This window comes from Mchenga conophoros, linkage group LG19, assembly GCF_057382185.1.
Source record: "Mchenga conophoros isolate Kocher_MC1m ecotype Shallow Benthic linkage group LG19, M_conophoros_male_GT1.1, whole genome shotgun sequence".
Taxonomy (NCBI): domain Eukaryota; kingdom Metazoa; phylum Chordata; class Actinopteri; order Cichliformes; family Cichlidae; genus Mchenga; species Mchenga conophoros.
In genome coordinates this window covers 7,931,072-7,951,956 of record NC_140544.1, presented here as the reverse complement: position 1 = coordinate 7,951,956, position 20,885 = coordinate 7,931,072, and the positions used below count along the sequence as shown (strand labels likewise).

Here is a 20,885-nt window from a genome sequence, read left to right as displayed (position 1 = left end):
TTTAGATTTGGTGCTTTACAACTTCTTCTTTGGTATCGGCTCTCTGTCACAGTTCCCTGCCCTGTTGTGTATGTGTAGGAAGAAAATCTGTGATGTTGTTTCAGGCCTGAGAGCTGAACATCTATTTGCTGAGTGAGGCAGGAAGATGGTGTGTTTATTTCTGTGTGTGAGAGAGAGAGATGTAGATCCAGAAAAATCCTCTGCTAAGAGCCAACAGACTTTCAGTAGCTACAAGCTGGAGAAAATCTAGTCTAATGGACATTAAAAGTTATATAACAGTGTGACCTGTTAAGTCACCCTAGATAATATAAATGTAGCATGGCTTTCTGGGAAAATTTTCCATGGAGATTTTTCAGACAATAATCTGTATAGATTATACAGATAGCCGAGTATGCAGGAGTCCACTGGTCGTTCGAGGGATATGTTCCTGAGTGATGGAGAGGCAGTGTGTGTCTACATCACAAAAATCTCATCAGACCATCTGGTTGTATTCAACAAAGCCAGAAAGTAAAGGAGAGGAGGCGCACATAGAGGATGACTGCTGTTTTGTTTGCTAATATTTTGTAGCAGGCCACAATTGCTAGATGAGTTTGACTTGCTTCCAGATCTAGGTCAGCTAACATTGCTGCCTTTTCGTGTATTTCTAGCTAGTCAAATAGCTAGCATGCTAATGTAAAGTTATTTTAAAGTGATGCCAGGTTAGCTCCTCTCTAGTATTAGCATTGTGCCATAGTGTGGCATATTGTATAATATCATCAGTATAGTGGTTACTAACAGTGCCAGTGAGGGGTACCTTTGGAGTTTGTATTTATAGCTAATGCTTGCTTTTTGTCAAGATTGAAGTGTAATCACTACTTTAAAATTAAAAATGCAAACATTCTTGCTTTTCCTTGATGACCAAATTACATTTGGAATCATGAGAAATCTCTTAAGTTTATTAGACTCTACGTAAGTCGATGAACAATCCCCTGATTTTAATTTTTTTTATGATGAAGGTAATGAGTAGTGATGTGATTAAACTAAGGTAATTTAAGGGGTTAGATAATGTGAGTTAATCTGTAGTGAATACCTCTTTGTTACTTGCAGAGCATCACTGGTGAGTTAAGTAGTCATTCAGGAGGGAAATACAATTTATTGAAAGATGATAGGGAAAAGTTATACATGCCCGATTGCTTAAGTTTCCCATTGAGTCCCCCGTCCTGAAAGTCTTAGCTCTGTTGCCTAATTTTCTTCTCATTTGCTTCTTTCTTACTCGGTACTTAGATATTTAATGGTAGTTGTTGTACATAAACCTTGGAAAGCTGGCAGACTCGAGCGTCACATTTCGGCTACTTTTCAGACTGAAACACTGGAACGCAGTGGTGGCAAGAATGTGGCAAACTTTGCGTTGCAAAAAATGTTCTTGGATGTCTTCTGGTGGCCTTGCATATTAGTGCCTGATTCTTGTAGATATAGCTTAAAACCTGATTACAATGTATTATTTGGCATAGCCTGCGTTAGTATTCTGTAATCTGCATTTATTTTTATTTTGCATTTTCTTTTATTGTGGATTCTTTTTTTCTGTCTGTTATTGCAGTCTATCTAGTTTTTATACAACGAGCATTCATGTCCAGGTTTATTTATCACTCATTTATCCCTAATATGTATCTGCGACTATGTGGTTTTAAAGAATTGGGAGGGAAGTTGGTCGGTAGGTTTTTCGCTCATAGCATCCAGATGTGGAATGTGGTTTGGGTCTCACAGCCTGTCTGCTTCTTCTGCTGAGGAAGCAGGAATCCAGGGCATATTACCAGTATTACCCACAGTATTCCTGAAGGGCTTGTTGGCCTAATTAATTCAGAAAGGTGTAATGGGAAGTGTTCAGTGTTGGTAACTCAAATGAACCACACTGCTTGCATCCTTTTTTATGCACTTGGATATGATATGGAGGTGATGGTCTGCTATCATTGTTGAAGACCACTGACTGCTGTATTTTTTTCACTATATCCTTTGTTTTGGCTGTAATTGTTCATTATTTTATGAATTTTCTGCTGAATCATTTCATCATTTTGGATAAAAAGTTGACCCTTTTCTTACCTTCCCCCCCCCCCCCCCCCCCCAACAGAAAATCCCTGCCAGCACTAGAGCCGAACATTGATGACGATTCCTAACAGAGTATTGTTAAAAAGAAAACCTTGTGTTTTTTGGGGTTTTTTTGGATTACGCTGTAATATAGCAGTTTGTAGTGTGTTGGAAATTTTGGTAAAGGTTTTTGTTTCAAAAATACTCTCATCTACTGAAGTCCTTGTGCGTTAGCATGAGCACAGCCCTCTAGAGCTGCTAGAAAAGCTGTTAGCTTCATTTCTAAATGTGACAGACTGTTCGAGAAGTGACAAAGTTTCTTCACTTGCTTGTGTTTTCTAAAGTTGTAGTGCAAGATGCACTCTGCACTCGTGTCCCTGGAGTGTACTCCCTGAAACTGAAACCCGTCTGATGCTTCTGCTAGATAAACGCAAAAAAAAGAGAAGAAGAGAGCGATACGACCTTAAATGCCAACATATTTGTTAAATCATGTGCTGCTAAGTTCCACAGCTCACACGCCCTTGGCAATGGTTTCATTTCACTCTTGTGTCTGGCCCCGATACCACAGAGGCTCACAGAGGCCGACTACACACTGGATGAAACGAGTTGATAGCCTACTTGTGTTGTAATTTCAGCTCTCGTCTGCTCCGAAGGGTGGTTTCTAGGGATTGACATATAGCCTGTAAGTTGAAGTCTGCAATAAGACAGCAGCTTCAGAGTGGGAACATCTTCCTGTCTGCTCTGTGGTAGATCAGGGAGATTGAGGAGATGGTGGTGTGTTGCTGGGATGGGGTGGAGTGTTGTGATTTCCTGTTTTCCCAAGATGGGGAAGCAGATGTGTAGTTATGCTCTGCAGCTCTGGAATGGCATTTTTCCCTCTCTTATGACAATTAAAAGCCTGTTTAGACTTCCACAAGTTCCCAAAAACAAGAAGAACATTTTCCATCTTTATTGTGTTTTCACTTAGTGCTTATAACGAAAACCGTGTTTGCACGATGGCCTTAGTGAACTATACAGTTTCTGTGTGGGATGATGCTTTTGGGAAACTGGCTCCTCTTCGGTAGCAGGCTGTGCTCTGCCTGAGTATGTGGGCTACAAAATGTAGGTTGCTGCTTTTGTCTCTCTTGCAGTTTCTGTATTTGGGCCTCTTGTGTGTTTTACTTGTTGTTCACATTTATTATTGTCAAGCTTAGTCATGCATCAGGCAAGAACAGGTGCACGTACAACGGAACTGTACGTGGCCTTTTAAGTATTTTGCAACTTCTTTATTTTTATATGACCAGTTAGAAATGTTATTTTGAGAAGACAAAGGCACAAAATGTTACCGTGTGCAGGTTTAGAGAAAGATGTACATATTTTTAATGAATTACAATCCCTGTAATGTTAGTGATGGTGGCTGTAGTACTAAGTATCCCTGAGGAAACCTTGCATAGCTTCCCTGGCCCTGTGTTTGGAATGTGAACCCCACCTCGGCTGACGTGCCAGGAGGAGGACCGATACTATTGTTGACACGTCGATGTGAAATTCGAAACCACACCTAACAGGCGTTTGAGACATATTATTAGTGACAGGAGAATGAGCCCACACAAAAAAATCTGTTTTGGCTCCAAACATTAAAAAGAAAATAGACAAGTTCAGAGCTGAGGAATTGACTTTGTTGACATGTTGCTCAATAATCCCTTAAAAGGATTTGTCTTAATGAAACGCGCCAATATAAATACCTTATCTGGATTAGACTAAATCAGCCTCAAACTCATCATTCAGCAAACGTAGAAACATAAGACCCAGGCTTATAGGCTGTATGTATTTGCTTCATTGGAGTGCTGCTCCCGCCTACGCCTTTTTCATGTGTGTGAATGATATCTGGTTCGTTAATGAAAACAACGTGCTCAAGTGGCAGATTTCCATTGTTGCCTCAGTTCTCTTGTTCTTGGGCCGTAAAAAGCATTCCTCTCTCCTTATACGCCGAGCTCCACCTGCTTATTAGTCGTGCCTCTTGGAGTTTGACTTTTAGAGTTGCTTTACTAATTGTTTTCAGTGACATTCTTCTTGGGTGTTACCATGTTTTCAGGGCTGAACTTGAGGTCAGAGGCAGGACGATGATGATTACATAACAGGCTGTGCAGTGAATTATATGACTTGTGTTATTTCTTCTCTGCAGCCTACTATTATGCCAGTGTTGTTGCCAGAAACGACTTTCCTGTCTCTGTTCCTCTGTAATCAAACAGAAGATTGGTTGAAGAGTAGGGATGGGTATTGATAAGATTTTCACGATTCCGATTCCATTTTCGATTCTGTTTAACAATTAGATTCTTTATCGATTCTCTTATCTTCTCTTTGAACAAGATAGAAATTTAGGAGTAACATGGCCTTACAAACCCAACAGTGAGATCTTAAGAGATCCACAGCCTACGGCTCTTCAATGGGGTGTCACAGGATCCCCAGGAAAAGAAATTGTAAATGTAAAATAATAAAATAAATATTCTTCTGTAGCAATAACAAAGTATAACAGAAATTCTTCTGTAGCAATTACACAAGAATATCCAGTAATGTCCCTGCCTACAATTAAACACATTCACTTACTGAAAATCGGGGGCATCTGCTGTGGCAAATGGGTGCAAGCCTTTTACCACAAACTGAGTCACTGCTCGGTGAGATTCGTCTATCCTGGCCTGAAAGGAGGCGCTACCGGTAGACTGCAGCGAGAACTGCCAGCATCTGAGCCAGACTCTGTCTGTCTCTCTCATCATGGTCACCTAAATGCACAGCAATGGCAGGTTTTGTAATAAGGCAGATCGCGCTAACATAATATGCACTGTTAGTTGATTATTTACCTGCCGCATTAACGGGAGAGAACGTACAAACGTTACCGCTGCTGCTGGGTTGAGATTCACGAGTCCGGAGCGGAATTAAAATCACGACATTCATTTAAGGTCATCGTGTGTTTTGTGAGCAAATGCTTTTGGATATTCGTAGTGTTTCCTCCCTTAAATGAAATCTCTACTTTGCAAGTATTGCAAGTTGCCCTGTTGTCATCCGTTCTCGTAAAGTATAACCAAACTTTTGAGCGTTTGAGCCGCTTATGCGCCGTGTTTCCTGCCAGGTAAATGATGCTCTGCAACGTGGTGACGTCATTCGGGGCGACTGGAATCGATAAGGGAATCGTTTGCAAAAATGGCAAACAACTCCAAGGAATTGAAACAGTGGGAACCGGTTCTCAACAAGAACCGGTTTTTGATACCCATCCCTATTGAAGAGAAGAGAGTTTGGTATTCTGATTAGATTTAGATGATTTCATGTTGGGTTCATGAGTCTGTCAGTCCTACTCCATAGTCTTTTTTTTCTCCATTATATTGTGTCTTCAATATAATGTTACATTTTGACCAGGTGCTGTAGTCAAAATGTAGGCATTTAAAACACTTATTTATGCTTTAATTACTAGCTCTAAATCTTAAATATCTTTTTTTAATGTCAGTTTTTCAACATTTTGGTCTAAAACTAAATCCTCTCCAGTCTTGCTTCTTGGACTGATGGAGCTTGGTAAGCTGGCAAATGCTAATTTGTCTCATAAGTATGTGTTTATCTCATAGGTTAAGCATTTTTTGCCTATTGGCGTTAAGCGAAGATAACAACCCTGACTGTTGAATGTGTTATTAATGTCTTGTAGTGCTGTGCACGTTGTTCTCTAAATAGAAACAAGCCCCCCACAAAGTTTTCATTCTTGGCCTCTGCAGCTTTTTTATTAGCAGCATACATGTGCAGCACATATTTACACTCTTGGGTCATCTAAGATTTCAGCAGCAAGTAATCTAAACCACTCTGCAATCAGAATCAGAATACTTCATTAATCCCTAGGAAAATGACAACAAGGTGATTCAAAGTGCTTTACAGAGACATTAAAGAACAAAAACAAATAAAAAGCATGATTTAAAATTGATTAAAAAAAAACAGTAGATAAAATCAGTAGTTAAAATGTATGTTTTGAAATTTAAGCTTAACAGTGTGGATTTGGTGTTTTGTTCAAATGCAGGTAGAAGAGTCTTCAACCTGGATTTAAATAAACTGAGTGCTTCAGCTGATCTGAGGCTTTCTGGGAGTTTGTTCCAGATATAAGGAGCATAAAAGCTGAATGCAGCTTCTCCGTGTCTGGTTCTGACTCTGGGAACTGATAAAAAACCGGATCCAGATGACCTGAGGGATCTGGAAGGTTCATACTGGGTCAGGAGGTCACTGACGAGAATAATCCATGCTATTTTAACATTATAGCTTATACTTTAGAATGTAATTCAATTGATACTTAAACTGTACATTTATATCTACAGGGAGTGCAGAATTATTAGGCAAGTTGTATTTTTGAGGAATAATTTTATTATTGAACAACAACCATGTTCTCAATGAACCCAAAAAACTCATTAATATCAAAGCTGAATGTTTTTGGAAGTAGTTTTTAGTTTGTTTTTAGTTTTAGCTATTTTAGGGGGATATCTGTGTGTGCAGGTGACTATTACTGTGCATAATTATTAGGCAACTTAACAAAAAACAAATATATACCCATTTCAATTATTTATTTTTACCAGTGAAACCAATATAACATCTCCACATTCACAAATATACATTTCTGACATTCAAAAACAAAACAAAAACAAATCAGCGACCAATATAGCCACCTTTCTTTGCAAGGACACTCAAAAGCCTGCCATCCATGGATTCTGTCAGTGTTTTGATCTGTTCACCATCAACATTGCGTGCAGCAGCAACCACAGCCTCCCAGACACTGTTCAGAGAGGTGTACTGTTTTCCCTCCTTGTAAATCTCACATTTGATGATGGACCACAGGTTCTCAATGGGGTTCAGATCAGGTGAACAAGGAGGCCGTGTCATTAGTTTTTCTTCTTTTATACCCTTTCTTGCCACCCACGCTGTGGAGTACTTGGACACGTGTGATGGAGCATTGTCCTGCATGAAAATCATGTTTTTCTTGAAGGATGCAGACTTCTTCCTGTACCACTGCTTGAAGAAGGTGTCTTCCAGAAACTGGCAGTAGGACTGGGAGTTGAGCTTGACTCCATCCTCAACCCGGAAAGGCCCCACAAGCTCATCTTTGATGATACCAGCCCAAACCAGTACTCCACCTCCACCTTGCTGGCGTCTGAGTCGGACTGGAGCTCTCTGCCCTTTACCAATCCAGCCACGGGCCCATCCATCTGGCCCATCAAGACTCACTCTCATTTCATCAGTCCATAAAACCTTAGAAAAACCAGTCTTGAGATATTTCTTGGCCCAGTCTTGACGTTTCAGCTTGTGTGTCTTGTTCAGTGGTGGTCGTCTTTCAGCCTTTCTTACCTTGGCCATGTCTCTGAGTATTGCACACCTTGTGCTTTTGGGCACTCCAGTGATGTTGCAGCTCTGAAATATGGCCAAACTGGTGGCAAGTGGCATCTTGGCAGCTGCACGCTTGACTTTTCTCAGTTCATGGGCAGTTATTTTGCGCCTTGGTTTGTCCACACGCTTCTTGCGACCCTGTTGACTATTTTGAATGAAACGCTTGATTGTTCGATGAAGCTTTGCAATTTTGAGACTGCTGCATCCCTCTGCAAGATATCTCACTATTTTTGACTTTTCTGAGCCTGTCAAGTCCTTCTTTTGACCCATTTTGCCAAAGGAAAGGAAGTTGTCTAATAATTATGCACACCTGATATAGGGTGTTGATGTCATTAGACCACACCCCTTCTCATTACAGAGTTGCACATCACCTAATATGCTTAATTGGTAGTAGGCTTTCGAGCCTATACAGCTTGGAGTAAGACAACATGCATGAAGAGGATGATGTGGACAAAATACTCATTTGCCTAATAATTCTGCACTCCCTGCACATGATGTTAGCATGACAACATGCTAAACCTGTGCCACAATGTTGCAACAATGCAGCAACACCCGTGTTAATTTTCAACTTCAGTGTTTCTGCAGAGTCACAGTGGAGGTTTAGAGAAAAAAGGAAGGGATCCCGTGGGGGAGAAATAAAAAGCTTTCTGGTTTCTAAGAAGGCGAATGTGTGAGGTTCCTTTCTCATACACGAGTGGGGTAGTCCCCGTTTTCTTTCATGTTGGAGCTTTCATGTTTTGCCTTTGATTCTTAAACCTCTGTTCTTGTAACTTTCCTCAGTTGCACATTTGAGTTTCCAGTGCACGACATTTAGATTTTCTTGTTTACTCAACAGAACATTTGTAGTTGATCATGAAGCAATTTCGACAACCTTATTAACATCCTGTTTTGTCATTTGTGCAATAAGAAGTTTCACAACCATTTAATGCAATCAGAAAATTACATGTAAGCACACTTGATTTAGTTAATGACCGTTATTTAACGTCTCAGATAAACTGTATTGAAGAATTCATTGCAGGAAATATTTCGTTTAAAAAGGCTCAAATTTATATACTATATCACAACACCAGCTTAAGTTGTCTGAATATTTCAAAAGATATAAAAATAGTTGTTTACTTGACAAAGAAAGTATTTTTGTCTCTCCAAATGGAGCTTGAATATAGTGTGGATACCCTGCTTTATATCTATGGATGTCTGTACTCTTTCTCAGAACAATGGTGAATGTTCACTTTGGTTACGTATTTGCCCCTCAGCTTCGTAATGCACATATGAATAAAGAGACGATGCGGTGGAGGTGTGAGGTTTATAATAATGTGGCCACCCAGTAGCACAGGAAGTGAAAAATCTATAAGCAGATACCCGTTTGAGGCCTGTTTGTTTGTCTTCCTGACAGAGCTGACAACTTCCCGTTGGCAGCATATTTATGCTAACTGGGGAATTTTTCTCACTCATTTAATTTTTTTTAAACCAGTCACTACAGATCAGATGAGACTTTCCTATGAGTCACAGTGCAGTGAACTTGGTGGCACCGTTCCACACACTTTTCAGGCCTTCATATTCATGTGGGGCGCTCAGTGTTACATCAGAAGTGAGCATTGTTTTACTTCATTGTTCTTGCTTACCGGCCCTGACAACAAAAACAAGGGGCCTCCCGCAGGGTATTGTGGTATGTCAGGACGCACAGCTGTTTGGTATTAGTAGGTCGCAGATACTCACACACCCTGTTACCCTGTGCGAGGACAGATTAGCCCCATTCATGATCACAATACAGTCATTCACACTGCTTCATGGCTGCACGCAGCGGCGAACTAATTGTTAATGTGATTCGTCACAAAAGCACTTTGAGTTGTTGTTACTATAGTAAGAAGAGTAATCAACACCAGAACATTTCAGCTCTGTGTTTGGATTTTTATTGACAGCGAAAAAAGATGCACCTGTGCATTTTTCAATATGATGCATAATATATTTTCTCAGGAGGTTGTTCTGGATTTGGTCAGCTGTCAGATCCGTGACGAGCACCTGGAACCACAGGTGCACAAAATAGTTCCTCGCACTCTGCAGCTCTTTTCCGGGCACGCACAGAAGCCCGGTTTAAGTATCAAATAACATGAAGCTATAAAAAATAAGCCTTTGCTGATAGTCAGAACACACATACTTTAAGATGATATGAACTAGTGAAAAGCAGCACATTTGAATATGCTATAATACAGCTTCTTTTCACTTCTTTTCACACGCCTTTTCACTGGAGAGTGATAGTGTTTGTGTGTTAATCATGCAAATGGATTCTTTTCTGTTGCAGGTGGTACAGGCTCAACTCGAAGACTGGGAAGAAGGAGAAGGAACGGGGAGACATTCAAGTCACCATCCAGTTCACCCGCGACAACCTGACAGCTAGCATGTACGACCTTGTCATCAAAGATAAAAGCGCCTCCACCTTCGGCAAGCTGAAGGAGCGCATGAAAGGCAAGAGGAGATCCAGCGACGAGGACTCCTCTTCGGCCGTCCTGCCGAGTGGGTATGGCTCTTTGTACCGCATGCGCCAAAGACTTCCTAGCGACGGAGGCGGAGAGGAGGATTATGAGGACGACGAAGGGGGCGAGGTCCGGAGGAGCAAGATGAGAACTTTCTTTTTGAGGGGAAAGTTGCGAAAATCGTCCGACACTCGGTCCAGCACGTCCCTGGGCTCGGAGAGCAGCGAGTCATCGTCACGGGGTGGGAGCCTCAGTCCCACGGCCGGTATCAGCGTGGTGGTGTCCGATCTCTCTAACTCGCCCAGTAACAGCAGCAACCTGACAGCAGATAACAGCCCAGGTGAGCTTGTTGTCACTTTAGTATCAAAGTGAAATATTCTTCTTGTATGATAATGTCTAGAACATGGATTTGTTAGCTGTTGTGTTTCAACCAAAGGAACAGAAATATTTGTTAGCAAGAGTTTTCGAGGTTATTCTGTAAATGTCACAGACTTTAAGTTAAAGTTATACATGTGGAAGTTCTATTTCTTGATAGTTGTGCTCCCTGAAATCTCATCTACACTGAGAGCAGGGTTTAAAAAGCTGCACTACGAAGCACAGTTTCTAGAAAAGATTCTGCAATCGTGGGTAAATTTTCATTGACACCTTTGTCTGCCAGAAACACTGATCAGCTCTGTTTTGAAAGACATTGTCAGGAAAATGTCAAGAAGGCTTTACCAGCTGAAGTTTAATCGAGTAAAGTCATATGTTTTCCTCTGTTCTCAATTTTCTTCCATTCCCTCCTCCTCGCCACGATTTGCAGAGCACACAGCAAACACGTCGCCCAAGTCTTCGTCTCTCAAATGCGAGTTTGGTGATGAGGCCGGTGAGATCACCATTGCAGTGCCTCAGCCCACTGTTTGCATCAACGGAAGCCATTCTTACAACGTGCAGCCCCAGGCCCCAGGCTCAGGAAAACCTGCAGGTTCTTTAGGCCTGGGACTGTTGCAGAAGTCTATGCCTCTCTCCGTGTCTCTACAGAACCTCAGTCAGCAGGCCTCCATAGATCTCCCTAAAGGTGGTGTGGGAGATGGGCGCCGCTGGTCCTTTGACAAGCCCGGCGAGGAGGAAAAAGCAGCCATAGCTGCGGCTCTGGAGAAAAGCGGCCCGATGCTGGGTGAAAACGAGGAGCGCCTGGGACAGGCTGCTCCGACAGAAGCCACGTCATGGTCCTTTGCTTCCACAGTGGAGGCGGGGGACCTCCAGGGGAAAAAGCAGAGGAGGAACTTTTTCTCTCATGCGGGGAAGGGACAGAGTCAGCCCAAGGATGAGTGCGAGCGGGCCCATGCTGCAACTGACGAGAAACAAAGGGGATGGTTTGGATCAAAGGACTCGCAGAGCAAACCCAGGTGAGATACACACTGATCACAGAGAAGACGTCCGACCAGTTTAAACCTTTGGTGCAAATATTATTTGAATGAAGGTCAAAAGCAACCAAAAACAAAGTGCCTGCTGAGAGTTTGTACCTGCACATTTAGACTTCCAGTATCATTACTCACAAAGTGAGGTGCGTAATTGCATGTGACCCGTATACGTTTTATCTTACTTTAGCAATCATAAGGGCATCAAAGAATGTTTTTGATGTGTAAGATGATATTTTGGCAGCAGAGCAGAATGCAAATGCGTGTTCGAGTAACAGAAAGTGTTATAGCGGTGTTACCCTAGTATTACTAGATAAAATCTTTAAATGTGCATTTTATTTCAAGATCAATGATCTTGAAATGAATTTCTAAATGAATCTCTGCACAAAATTTTCTCTAGCCTCTCTAGTGCAGGTTGCCAGATACAGCCAGTGAGTACAGGCCACTGCCACCAGACATGGCAACCAAGCTACGACAGAGGCTAGCAGTGACAGGTTTTGACAAACAGTTTTGAGTAGCAGTGAAACAGACTTCCTTCCTGGCTCTAAATTAGCACTCAATTTCCTGTGGAGCACCTCATTTGGCGTGACATTGCACGATATCTGTTGTCTACCACTATTTGCTTAAACCGATGACGCTCACAGTGCAGCAAAAGCGTAACTTAAACCCATTCTCAGGAGGGTTAAATGACGGCGTAGATGTTTACTTCCTGTGCACCAGCATCACAGCTAGAAATTGCTTCCAGCTTTGCACATATCCCTCCTGGTTTCAGTCTCTGGTTACAGCAGGTATCTGCAGTGCAGATGGAGGAGGAGAGCTGCTCTTGTGAAATTAGCTCTGTCAACTTTCAACCTTGTGCACGCTGTAATATGCTTCAGTAATAATGTTCATTTCATTGGAAAGATGATGATGTGAGCTGGGAAAAAGAAATCATTCTTCTATTACAGGTTGTGTGTGTGTGTTTATGGGCAGGGAGAAAGTGGGGGAAGAAAACCTCGTCTTATTTTATATCCACTTCTAACACAAGTGCATACAGTGGGGCAAAAAAGTATTTAGTCAGCCACCGATTGTGCAAGTTCCCCCACTTAAAATGATGACAGAGGTCAGTAATTTGCACCAGAGGTACACTTCAACTGTGAGAGACAGAATGTGGAAAAAAAAAATCCATGAATCCACATGGTAGGATTTGTAAAGAATTTATTCGTAAATCAGGGTGGAAAATAAGTATTTGGTCAATAACAAAAATACAACTCAATACTTTGTAACATAACCTTTGTTGGCAATAACAGAGGTCAAACGTTTACTATAGGTCTTTACCAGGTTTGCACACACAGTAGCTGGTATTTTGGCCCATACCTCCATGCAGATCTTCTCGAGAGCAGTGATGTTTTGGGGCTGTCGCCGAGCAACACGGACTTTCAACTCCCGCCACAGATTTTCTATGGGGTTGAGGTCTGGAGACTGGCTAGGCCACTCCAGGACTTTCAAATGCTTCTTACGGATCCACTCCTTTGTTGCCCGGGCGGTGTGTTTTGGATCATTGTCATGTTGGAAGACCCAGCCTCGTTTCATCTTCAAAGTTCTCACTGATGGAAGGAGGTTTTGGCTCAAAATCTCACGATACATGGCCCCATTCATTCTGTCCTTAACACGGATCAGTCGTCCTGTCCCCTTGGCAGAAAAACAGCCCCATAGCATGATGTTTCCACCCCCATGCTTCACAGTAGGTATGGTGTTCTTGGGATGCAACTCAGTATTCTTCTTCCTCCAAACACGACGAGTTGAGTTTATACCAAAAAGTTCTACTTTGGTTTCATCTGACCACATGACATTCTCCCAATCCTCTGCTGTATCATCCATGTGCTCTCTGGCAAACTTCAGACGGGCCTGGACATGCACTGGCTTCAGCAGCGGAACACGTCTGGCACTGCGGGATTTGATTCCCTGCCGTTGTAGTATGTTACTGATGGTGACCTTTGTTACTTTGGTCCCAGCTCTCTGCAGGTCATTCACCAGGTCCCCCCGTGTGGTTCTGGGATCTTTGCTCACCGTTCTCATGATCATTTTGACCCCACGGGATGAGATCCTGCGTGGAGCCCCAGATCGAGGGAGATTATCAGTGGTCTTGTATGTCTTCCATTTTCTGATGATTGCTCCCACAGTTGATTTTTTTCACACCAAGCTGCTTGCCTATTGTAGATTCACTCTTCCCAGTCTGGTGCAGGTCTACAATACTTTTCCTGGTGTCCTTCGAAAGCTCTTTGGTCTTGGCCATGGCGGAGTTTGGAGTCTGACTGTTTGAGGCTGTGGACAGGTGTCTTTTATACAGATGATGAGTTCAAACAGGTGCCATTCATACAGGTAACGAGTGGGGGACTGAAAAGCTTCTTACAGAAGACGTTACAGGTCTGTGAGAGCCAGAGATTTTCCTTGTTTGAGGTGACCAAATACTTATTTTCCACCCTAATTTACGAATAAATTCTTTACAAATCCTACCATGTGGATTCATGGATTTTTTTTTTTTTTCACATTCTGTCTCTCACAGTTGAAGTGTACCTCTGGTGCAAATTACTGACCTCTGTCATCATTTTAAGTGGGGGAACTTGCACAATCGGTGGCTGACTAAATACTTTTTTGCCCCACTGTATTTAAGTGGGTAATTTATTTTGGGGGTGTCACAGGCCTTACTGCACTTTCTGCACTGCTGTCGGTGGTAAATAGTAGTAAATACATTATTAATCTTTCATTCAGGTCTCCCAAAACTCATGATTTAAATTTTTTAAATCAATTTACTTAACCAAGGTGGGGGGGAAAAAAATAAGTCGATGTCGTAATATTTTCATACACAGAGTGTAAACAAAATATTGGCCAGATAAGCACCTGCTCGTAGAAGTAAGGGGTCAGCTATTCTGGACCATAGTACACACAGGGCCTTTCTGCTGCCTCTGTAACTATACATTTTCTCAGCCTACGCACCCACATGCTTTTAGATACTGGAGTTGAGAAAGGTGCCAAGTTGGTGCAGTTAGCGCTAAGCAATGACTACGCCTAGCTGCGTCAACGTTTCTCGCAAATTATTACATGAAGGGCCAATGAAAACAGAGAAGAGACGGCCATTAATGTTTTAGATGCAAAGTGTTTTGGATGGAAGACGTGAAGACACGTGCATGCATATGACTGATGTCAACAATTAAAAAGTAATATCTGTTTTTTAATTCAGCTTTTTCAATTAAAGTCTTCAATGAAGTGTACCTGGAACTGAAGGTCTTACTTACCGTATTTTTCGGACCATAAGGCACACCGGATTATAAGGCGCATTAAACGCCTTATAATGTTTGCTATGTAACTTTGCACTGTCCACTGCTGTAACAAAACAAATTTCCCACGTGTGGGACTAATAAAGGTTATCTTATCTTACATTAATGACTAACCTCGTATTGTGGATAGATTATCTCAGTCGTTCTCCTGACTGAAGTTTGGTCCGTTTCCATCTTTCCATGCGATTGCATTTGTCAAAAACACACTAACTTTTATCGAGTGGAAAAAGGTTAGCATTCATCCTCCAGTGTTTATGTTATGCTAAAATAGCTGTGTCGCTAGCGATCACGTAGCACAGCATTATATACCAGCTAGCCCAACTTCAGTAACCCTACAAACGTCACTGCTGTTTAGTTTTCTATCTTTATTTATGTTGCAAGTGATAGCAGAGCAGAGCAGAGTGATAGTTTACATTTTTTTCCAGAAATCTCTCAGTCAGAAAATGGTATATCATGTTTAGGTAAGCAAAAGGAGTGAGCTAACTTCCTGCTAACATTCTGCTAACTTCTAACCCTGTTAAATTTAATAAATCCTGTTTTCATGGATGCCAGGATGTTAAACTTAATTGTTACACCTGGTAAAGCAGCAACGCTGATCATTTTATTAAAGATGAAAGAATTTAGGCAGTTTTTAACTCTCGGTGTGCCTCAGTGTTTGTTTGACTATAGAACCTGAAGTAAACGGATCTTTGGACCCAGATTACTCCGCGAGGCTCCCTGACTATGGTAGCCATAATGCTCCGACAATCCATCAAGCGGTGTGGCTTGGTAGCTTACCATACATAAGGCGCACCGGATTATAAGGCACACTGCCGATTTTTAAGAAAATTAAAGGATTTTAAGTGCACCTTATAGTGCGGAAAATACGGTAACAAACATGCTTTTTTAAAGGTTTTTATAGATTTTTATAGTAGATGATTACAGCAGTTGGACATTCCCAATATGATTCTCTCAATTTCTTAATGCTATCATGCACTGTTAGAGGTTGTGATTACCAACCTCTTTGCAACTCTACTTCTAGAATACTATTTTTAAAGTGAGTCATGGTTTTTTTTTTTTTTTTTCATGTTTTTGTTTTTTGGCATTATGTTTGCTTTGCTGCAGCTTTTTGATGTGTGTTGCTGGCTTCAAATTGTGTGTGCAAACTCTTCCACTTCAGTTTATACACTAATTAGTAGTGGTTTTAAAGAATAAAGGGGACTGCAGCTTCGACTGATTTGATTCATGTGAGCACTCTGTACAAGTATGTTCTTTAAATCGTGATTTGAGACAGAAAAGCCCTCTTCAGCGTGCGGTTATTCTGTGTGAATGATCCAAACTAATCAAGAGGACTGTGTGCCTTCCTTTCACAGCCTGGTGGTCTCACCTAAATTAGAACCCAGCACTGATCCCCACTTACCACCTCTTCCACCTAGTCACCACCTTCTGGGTCCCCTTGTAGAGCATACCTCCATGGTTCCAAACCTGCACCATACTAACCCTTTCTGCCACTCACCGACCTCACCACCCCCTATATCACAATCCAACCCTTTCTTTTCTCTAATCCAGCACAACCCTTTCTATGAAGACATGATAACCACTCAGCAACTTAAACCTACACCGCCTCCTCTGCCCTATCTTTCCAGTTCCCGGCCCCCTATAGCTCAACTCTTTCCACAGCCGAGTAACTCTAACTCTGTCCTCACCCACGGCAACTCAGCTGCCGAGGAATCCATCACTGATGCTGATGCAAGCAGCACAGAGGTCACGAAAGCTGGGATGAGAGGACTTCCTCTAACTCTCGTGGAAGGAAAGAAACCGTTACTCAAGAAGTCATCCAACCCTTTTATGTCTGTTAGCAGTGTGGAACCGGATTCAGAGTGGGACGAATCCTTTGAAGCATTTGCAGCTGGCAGGCTGCAGTCTCCTGAGGATCTCTCCACAGGCTGCAAAACGCAGCAAAAACCACCCAGCGACCATCTGCTGGAACACTGCAATAATAAAGCCGATCGAAACACAAATGTGACTGATGCACTGCATTATCATCAGCTAGCCAGCCAAGTGACCAACACTAACATGCATTACCATAACACTTTCCCACAATTCCTTGAAACAATCCCAGAACACAGAAGTTTTGAGCACAATGATGTAACTTTAAATACTTCCACTAACTCTCTGAAACTGAACACTTGCTCTGAAACTAATCAGGACACCAGCGCTACCAGTGAAATACCCGACACGAACATGAGTCGAGCTCCTTGCCGCACCCCGTCTGTACAACTCAGCAGCAGCTCTCCAGATCCTAGTTCTTCAGGTCTCGGCAGTTCAGCAGAAGAGGATTTTCTGTCATGTGTTTCCTCTTATTCTGATAAAGTCTCTGCATCCTCATTTGAAGACACTGAAAGCAACATCTTTGGGTCAACGGATGTAAAAAATAAAAGGGGCTCAGAATCTGAAGATGACACTACTTACAGGTCAAATGATCTATCTTTAGTTGATGTTGTTCAGCAAACTGTTATTGAGCCTAAGGATAGCGGAAAGGTAGACTTGAGTGGTTCAGCAGGGTCTTTGGCACCACAGCCCACAGTACTTGGGCATCCACATCCATCAATCACAGAGGAGATAGGAACTGATGGTGCAGATGCTGAAACACGTAACAATTCTAATATTGTATACCCTGACTTGTTGCCTGAACTCTCTAAACCACAACTAAAGTCCATCATCTTTTCACAGTCGGACAATGTAGGGCAAGAAAGAAACATAAATGATTTAAAGGTCTCTATAGAGGATTTTTCTAAAGATTTAAATGATGGCTCTAAAGACAATAATATAAAAGTGAGGAATCCTGCAACTCCAGATCAAGAAAGATCCTCCACACTACCATCATTACACATCACAACCTCCTCCCCTGATGTCAAGCAGGCTTCATTGGTTGAACCCTTTGAGAGGGCTCATTTAGCAGGCCAGGATGTTAGCCCCAATTCTCATGTGCCATTTAGCAGCCTTGGTGATTTACTCAACATCAGTCAGATTGCAAACAGTCCTAGCCAAGACTTTGATGACACTCAGTTGCACAGACGGATATCTGATCAGAGCTCCAGCAGCTTTCTCCAAAGTCTGAATGTCAGTATTGACTCACAGGATTACCAAACCTGCGTGTCTCACTCTTCCTCCAAAAGTTCCAGCGTCTCTGAGCCAAATGAGACGATGCAGCTGAAGGATGTTAAAACAACTGCAGATGCTGCGTTGGGCTTAATGGATTCTACAAATGCATCCAAGTTATCTAATGGGGAAATCGGGGAAACTGACAAATCTGAAGCATCTCCCCAAGCTGCTCAGGACAAGACGACGACTCTTGAGCCAACCTTCCCAATAGGAGACTTGCAATCATTCCCTGCAGCACAGCCGGACTCTTTTATGAGCTGTAATCTGAAGAGTGCTGGTGAGGTCTCGGATGCTACGTCCTCGATATGCGCTCCTACACAGAATGTTACACTACACCGCTCCCAGTCTGAGGGCACACTGGCAACTCCCTTCGACGAGCTCCTCCTACCCTCTTTTGGTAGTGATCCTGGCGGGGTACAGGGTTCCACCTCGTCTCAGCCAGGCCCCGACCTTCCCTCTCTGATTTCCTTTGCTCCTTCTCTTGCTCCTGAAAGTATTTGCTCCCCTGTAGCGCTTCCTGCCTTCTCTCCCTTTGCCAACGCTTCAGCGAGGTTACCGCCCAGCTCAACGCAAGCCACAGCACCAATGCCACTGCAACAGGAGGCAGAGCAGCAGCAGCAGCAGGCAGCCACTCAGCAGAACAGGTGAGGTTGCACATGCTCAGTGCTTGGTGACGAGGTGAAGAGGAAGGACTACTTGCAGAAATTTCTATCCTGTCATCTCTTTGGTCTCCTTCTGGCGCTCTGCTTCCGCCTGCTTTTCTTCTGCGCCAACTGCACATCCTGTCTCATCCCTGTGGTGTGATCTTCCCTTTTTGCTTCACTTTGTTAAAACACACACACAACAACATTGGTGTTAACAAAACTCTTCTGTAGGTGTCTTTCATGTGTCCTGGCTGTGGTAACGGGAGGGGAAAAAAAGCCTCAGGCCAATTAGCAGTTATTATTTTGCCCCATTTCCTACCACACACCTCCAACTCCCTTTCGAATACACACACTCACACGCCCAACGCACACAAACACTCACATACCTCCCCTTTCCCCACAGGGCCAGCTAGAGTTCTCACACAGCCATCCTCATTTGCCAAAATCTCAAGCAAAAAACAGGCTTTTTTTTGCAAGACACAAAAGGTGTTGTTTTGTCACTGGTAGCATTTCCTTTCCACCTCCGGGTAATAACATATTTAATACAATTCTACATGATTGATTACACCAGTGCATGCAATTAAGTCTCTCGGTTTTTAAGGTCTTTTCAATTTTCACCATTACTTCTTTTAATAAGACATCTTACACCTGTCTAACCTCCTCTGGTCTTAATCACTTAAAGCAAGGAGTCCTTAAGCACCTGATGTCACCCTGGAGGTCCACAGGCCAATCTGTTGCGTTTAAATAACAGCTTAACCTGCAATACCTGGAATAAAGAAAGATTTGTTGCTGATTGAGAGCATGAAAGTTCAGCAAGTCGACTCAGATTTCCTATGAATGCAGGTCAACTGTAGAGTTTCAGAAGATCCTTTAAGCTGACTCAAATAGAGGGCTAGTTTTTGGCTGTTTGTTGCCCTGCATGCAAATCAGTGTAACAAAGCAGCAAGACGGTTTTCTTGTCTCTGTTCGTTACAGTAGTAAAATGCACTATTGTCAGCCTATAGCTCCTCACAGCCACCATGTGGCTGATGTGAGTCCTTTTTTTTAAGCTACGGACTGATTGGGTTTCTTGCATTAGTTTATTAAGAAGATGTTTGGGGCTGAAGTGCTAGAATCCAGTATTACACTTATATTGTAGAATCCTGGGTTATTATTAATGTAGCTGCGATCATCATTTCACATGCAGAAATAGTCCTGATGTATATTGTTGAAGCATAGTTGGCTTTTTTTTTAAGTTAAATATATCCAAGAGTTGTGGAACTCCAGTATGGCAACCGGGTTTTTCACCTAACCTCAACTGAAAAAAAACTTCATATAAAATATAAGAGTCAGAGTGCGGTGTTGTATCAAGTGTGGTGGTGTGACTGTGTGTATGTCTTGTCACATCCAGCCCCCACCCAGTGAAGCCCCTGCCCACTGCCATGCAGGCTGAGGAGAAGCGGTCAGTGCTGGCCACAGGCCTGGAGAAGCTAAAGTCCACCATCCACCACGGAAGGAGCAGCCAGCTGACGGAGCAGGAGGGCGAAAGGAAGAAGGTACAGTGTTTGAAAAAAATCGAAAAAAATTGAAATAAACTACTAACATAAAATAAAATGGCTTACGTTATAAGAATTGTACTTTGTAGTAACAGAAGATTTTATAAGAGTTCTGAGCTCTCCCAGCGAGACAAACGCATTCAGCTTTAGTGTCCTCTGAAAGTTATTCCATGAACACAGTGCAAAATAAGAGAACCAGGTCCTACTACCTTAAAAACACATAACAGCAAAAAACTCAGTGCCCTAATGAGGAGATATTTAAAGTAGTGAAGATCATAGTAGCTTTTTGTAATGTTAAGTAAATAAAGAGATAAAAAGGGGGGCGCTTATTCAGTACGGATTTGTTAATATAGTTATACCAGTGACGTTGTCTAGACCACAAAATACATGGGAATGTGTACTGGACAATGAATTTGATATGAAATACAAATAACTGTGATACACGAAGTCTAGAACAAATAATAGAATCATAATGAAAACCTTTAAAAACATATTATGTCCGAGTGTTTTCCTGAGTGCTAAATTTAAAAAAGGCCCTATTCTGATAATAGAAAAACCAGTGTGTACACAATATGATGTTAAAGAAAAGTCTATCATCCAGCAAGACACATGTGTATTTGTAGGATTACCCTTTTTACACTAAGTCTTCTCCTAGCGTATGAATACCGAGATTATTTGAGATCTGGGATATTTCATTAGTCTGTCCATCTGTGTTTTTTTTTTTTTTTTTTCCACTAATCCAGTTTAAGGTTGGGAGACGGGGGTAGGGGTGGAGTGTCTATGAAAAGGGCTAACAGACAGAAAAAAGGCTTTCATGCTCCCATTCACATTTACAGGCAGCTTAGAATAACCAGGATGTCTTTGGAGTGTGGGAGGAAGCCCTAGCACTCAGAGAAAAACCTCAAGGAGAACCTGAACACGGAAGCGCCCC

The 20,885-nt window shown here is 42.2% G+C and overlaps 1 protein-coding gene across 2 annotated transcripts in view; it reads left to right on the top strand.

The window, feature by feature from the left end:
* Nucleotides 1-20,885, top strand: part of rab11fip5a (RAB11 family interacting protein 5a (class I)) — a 30,708-nt gene that overhangs the window by 6,393 nt on the left and 3,430 nt on the right. The window contains exons 2-5 of one of the 2 annotated variants that reach the window (XM_085256514.1): nt 9,743-10,254; nt 10,717-11,302; nt 16,257-18,419; nt 19,810-19,954. In XM_085256514.1, coding sequence (XP_085112640.1) covers nt 9,743-10,254; nt 10,717-11,302; nt 16,257-18,419; nt 19,810-19,954 — 3,406 coding nt within the window. Of the gene's footprint in view, nt 1-9,742; nt 10,255-10,716; nt 11,303-15,983; nt 18,420-19,809; nt 19,955-20,885 lie in introns of both variants that reach the window. The other variant, XM_085256513.1, reaches the window with a different exon arrangement.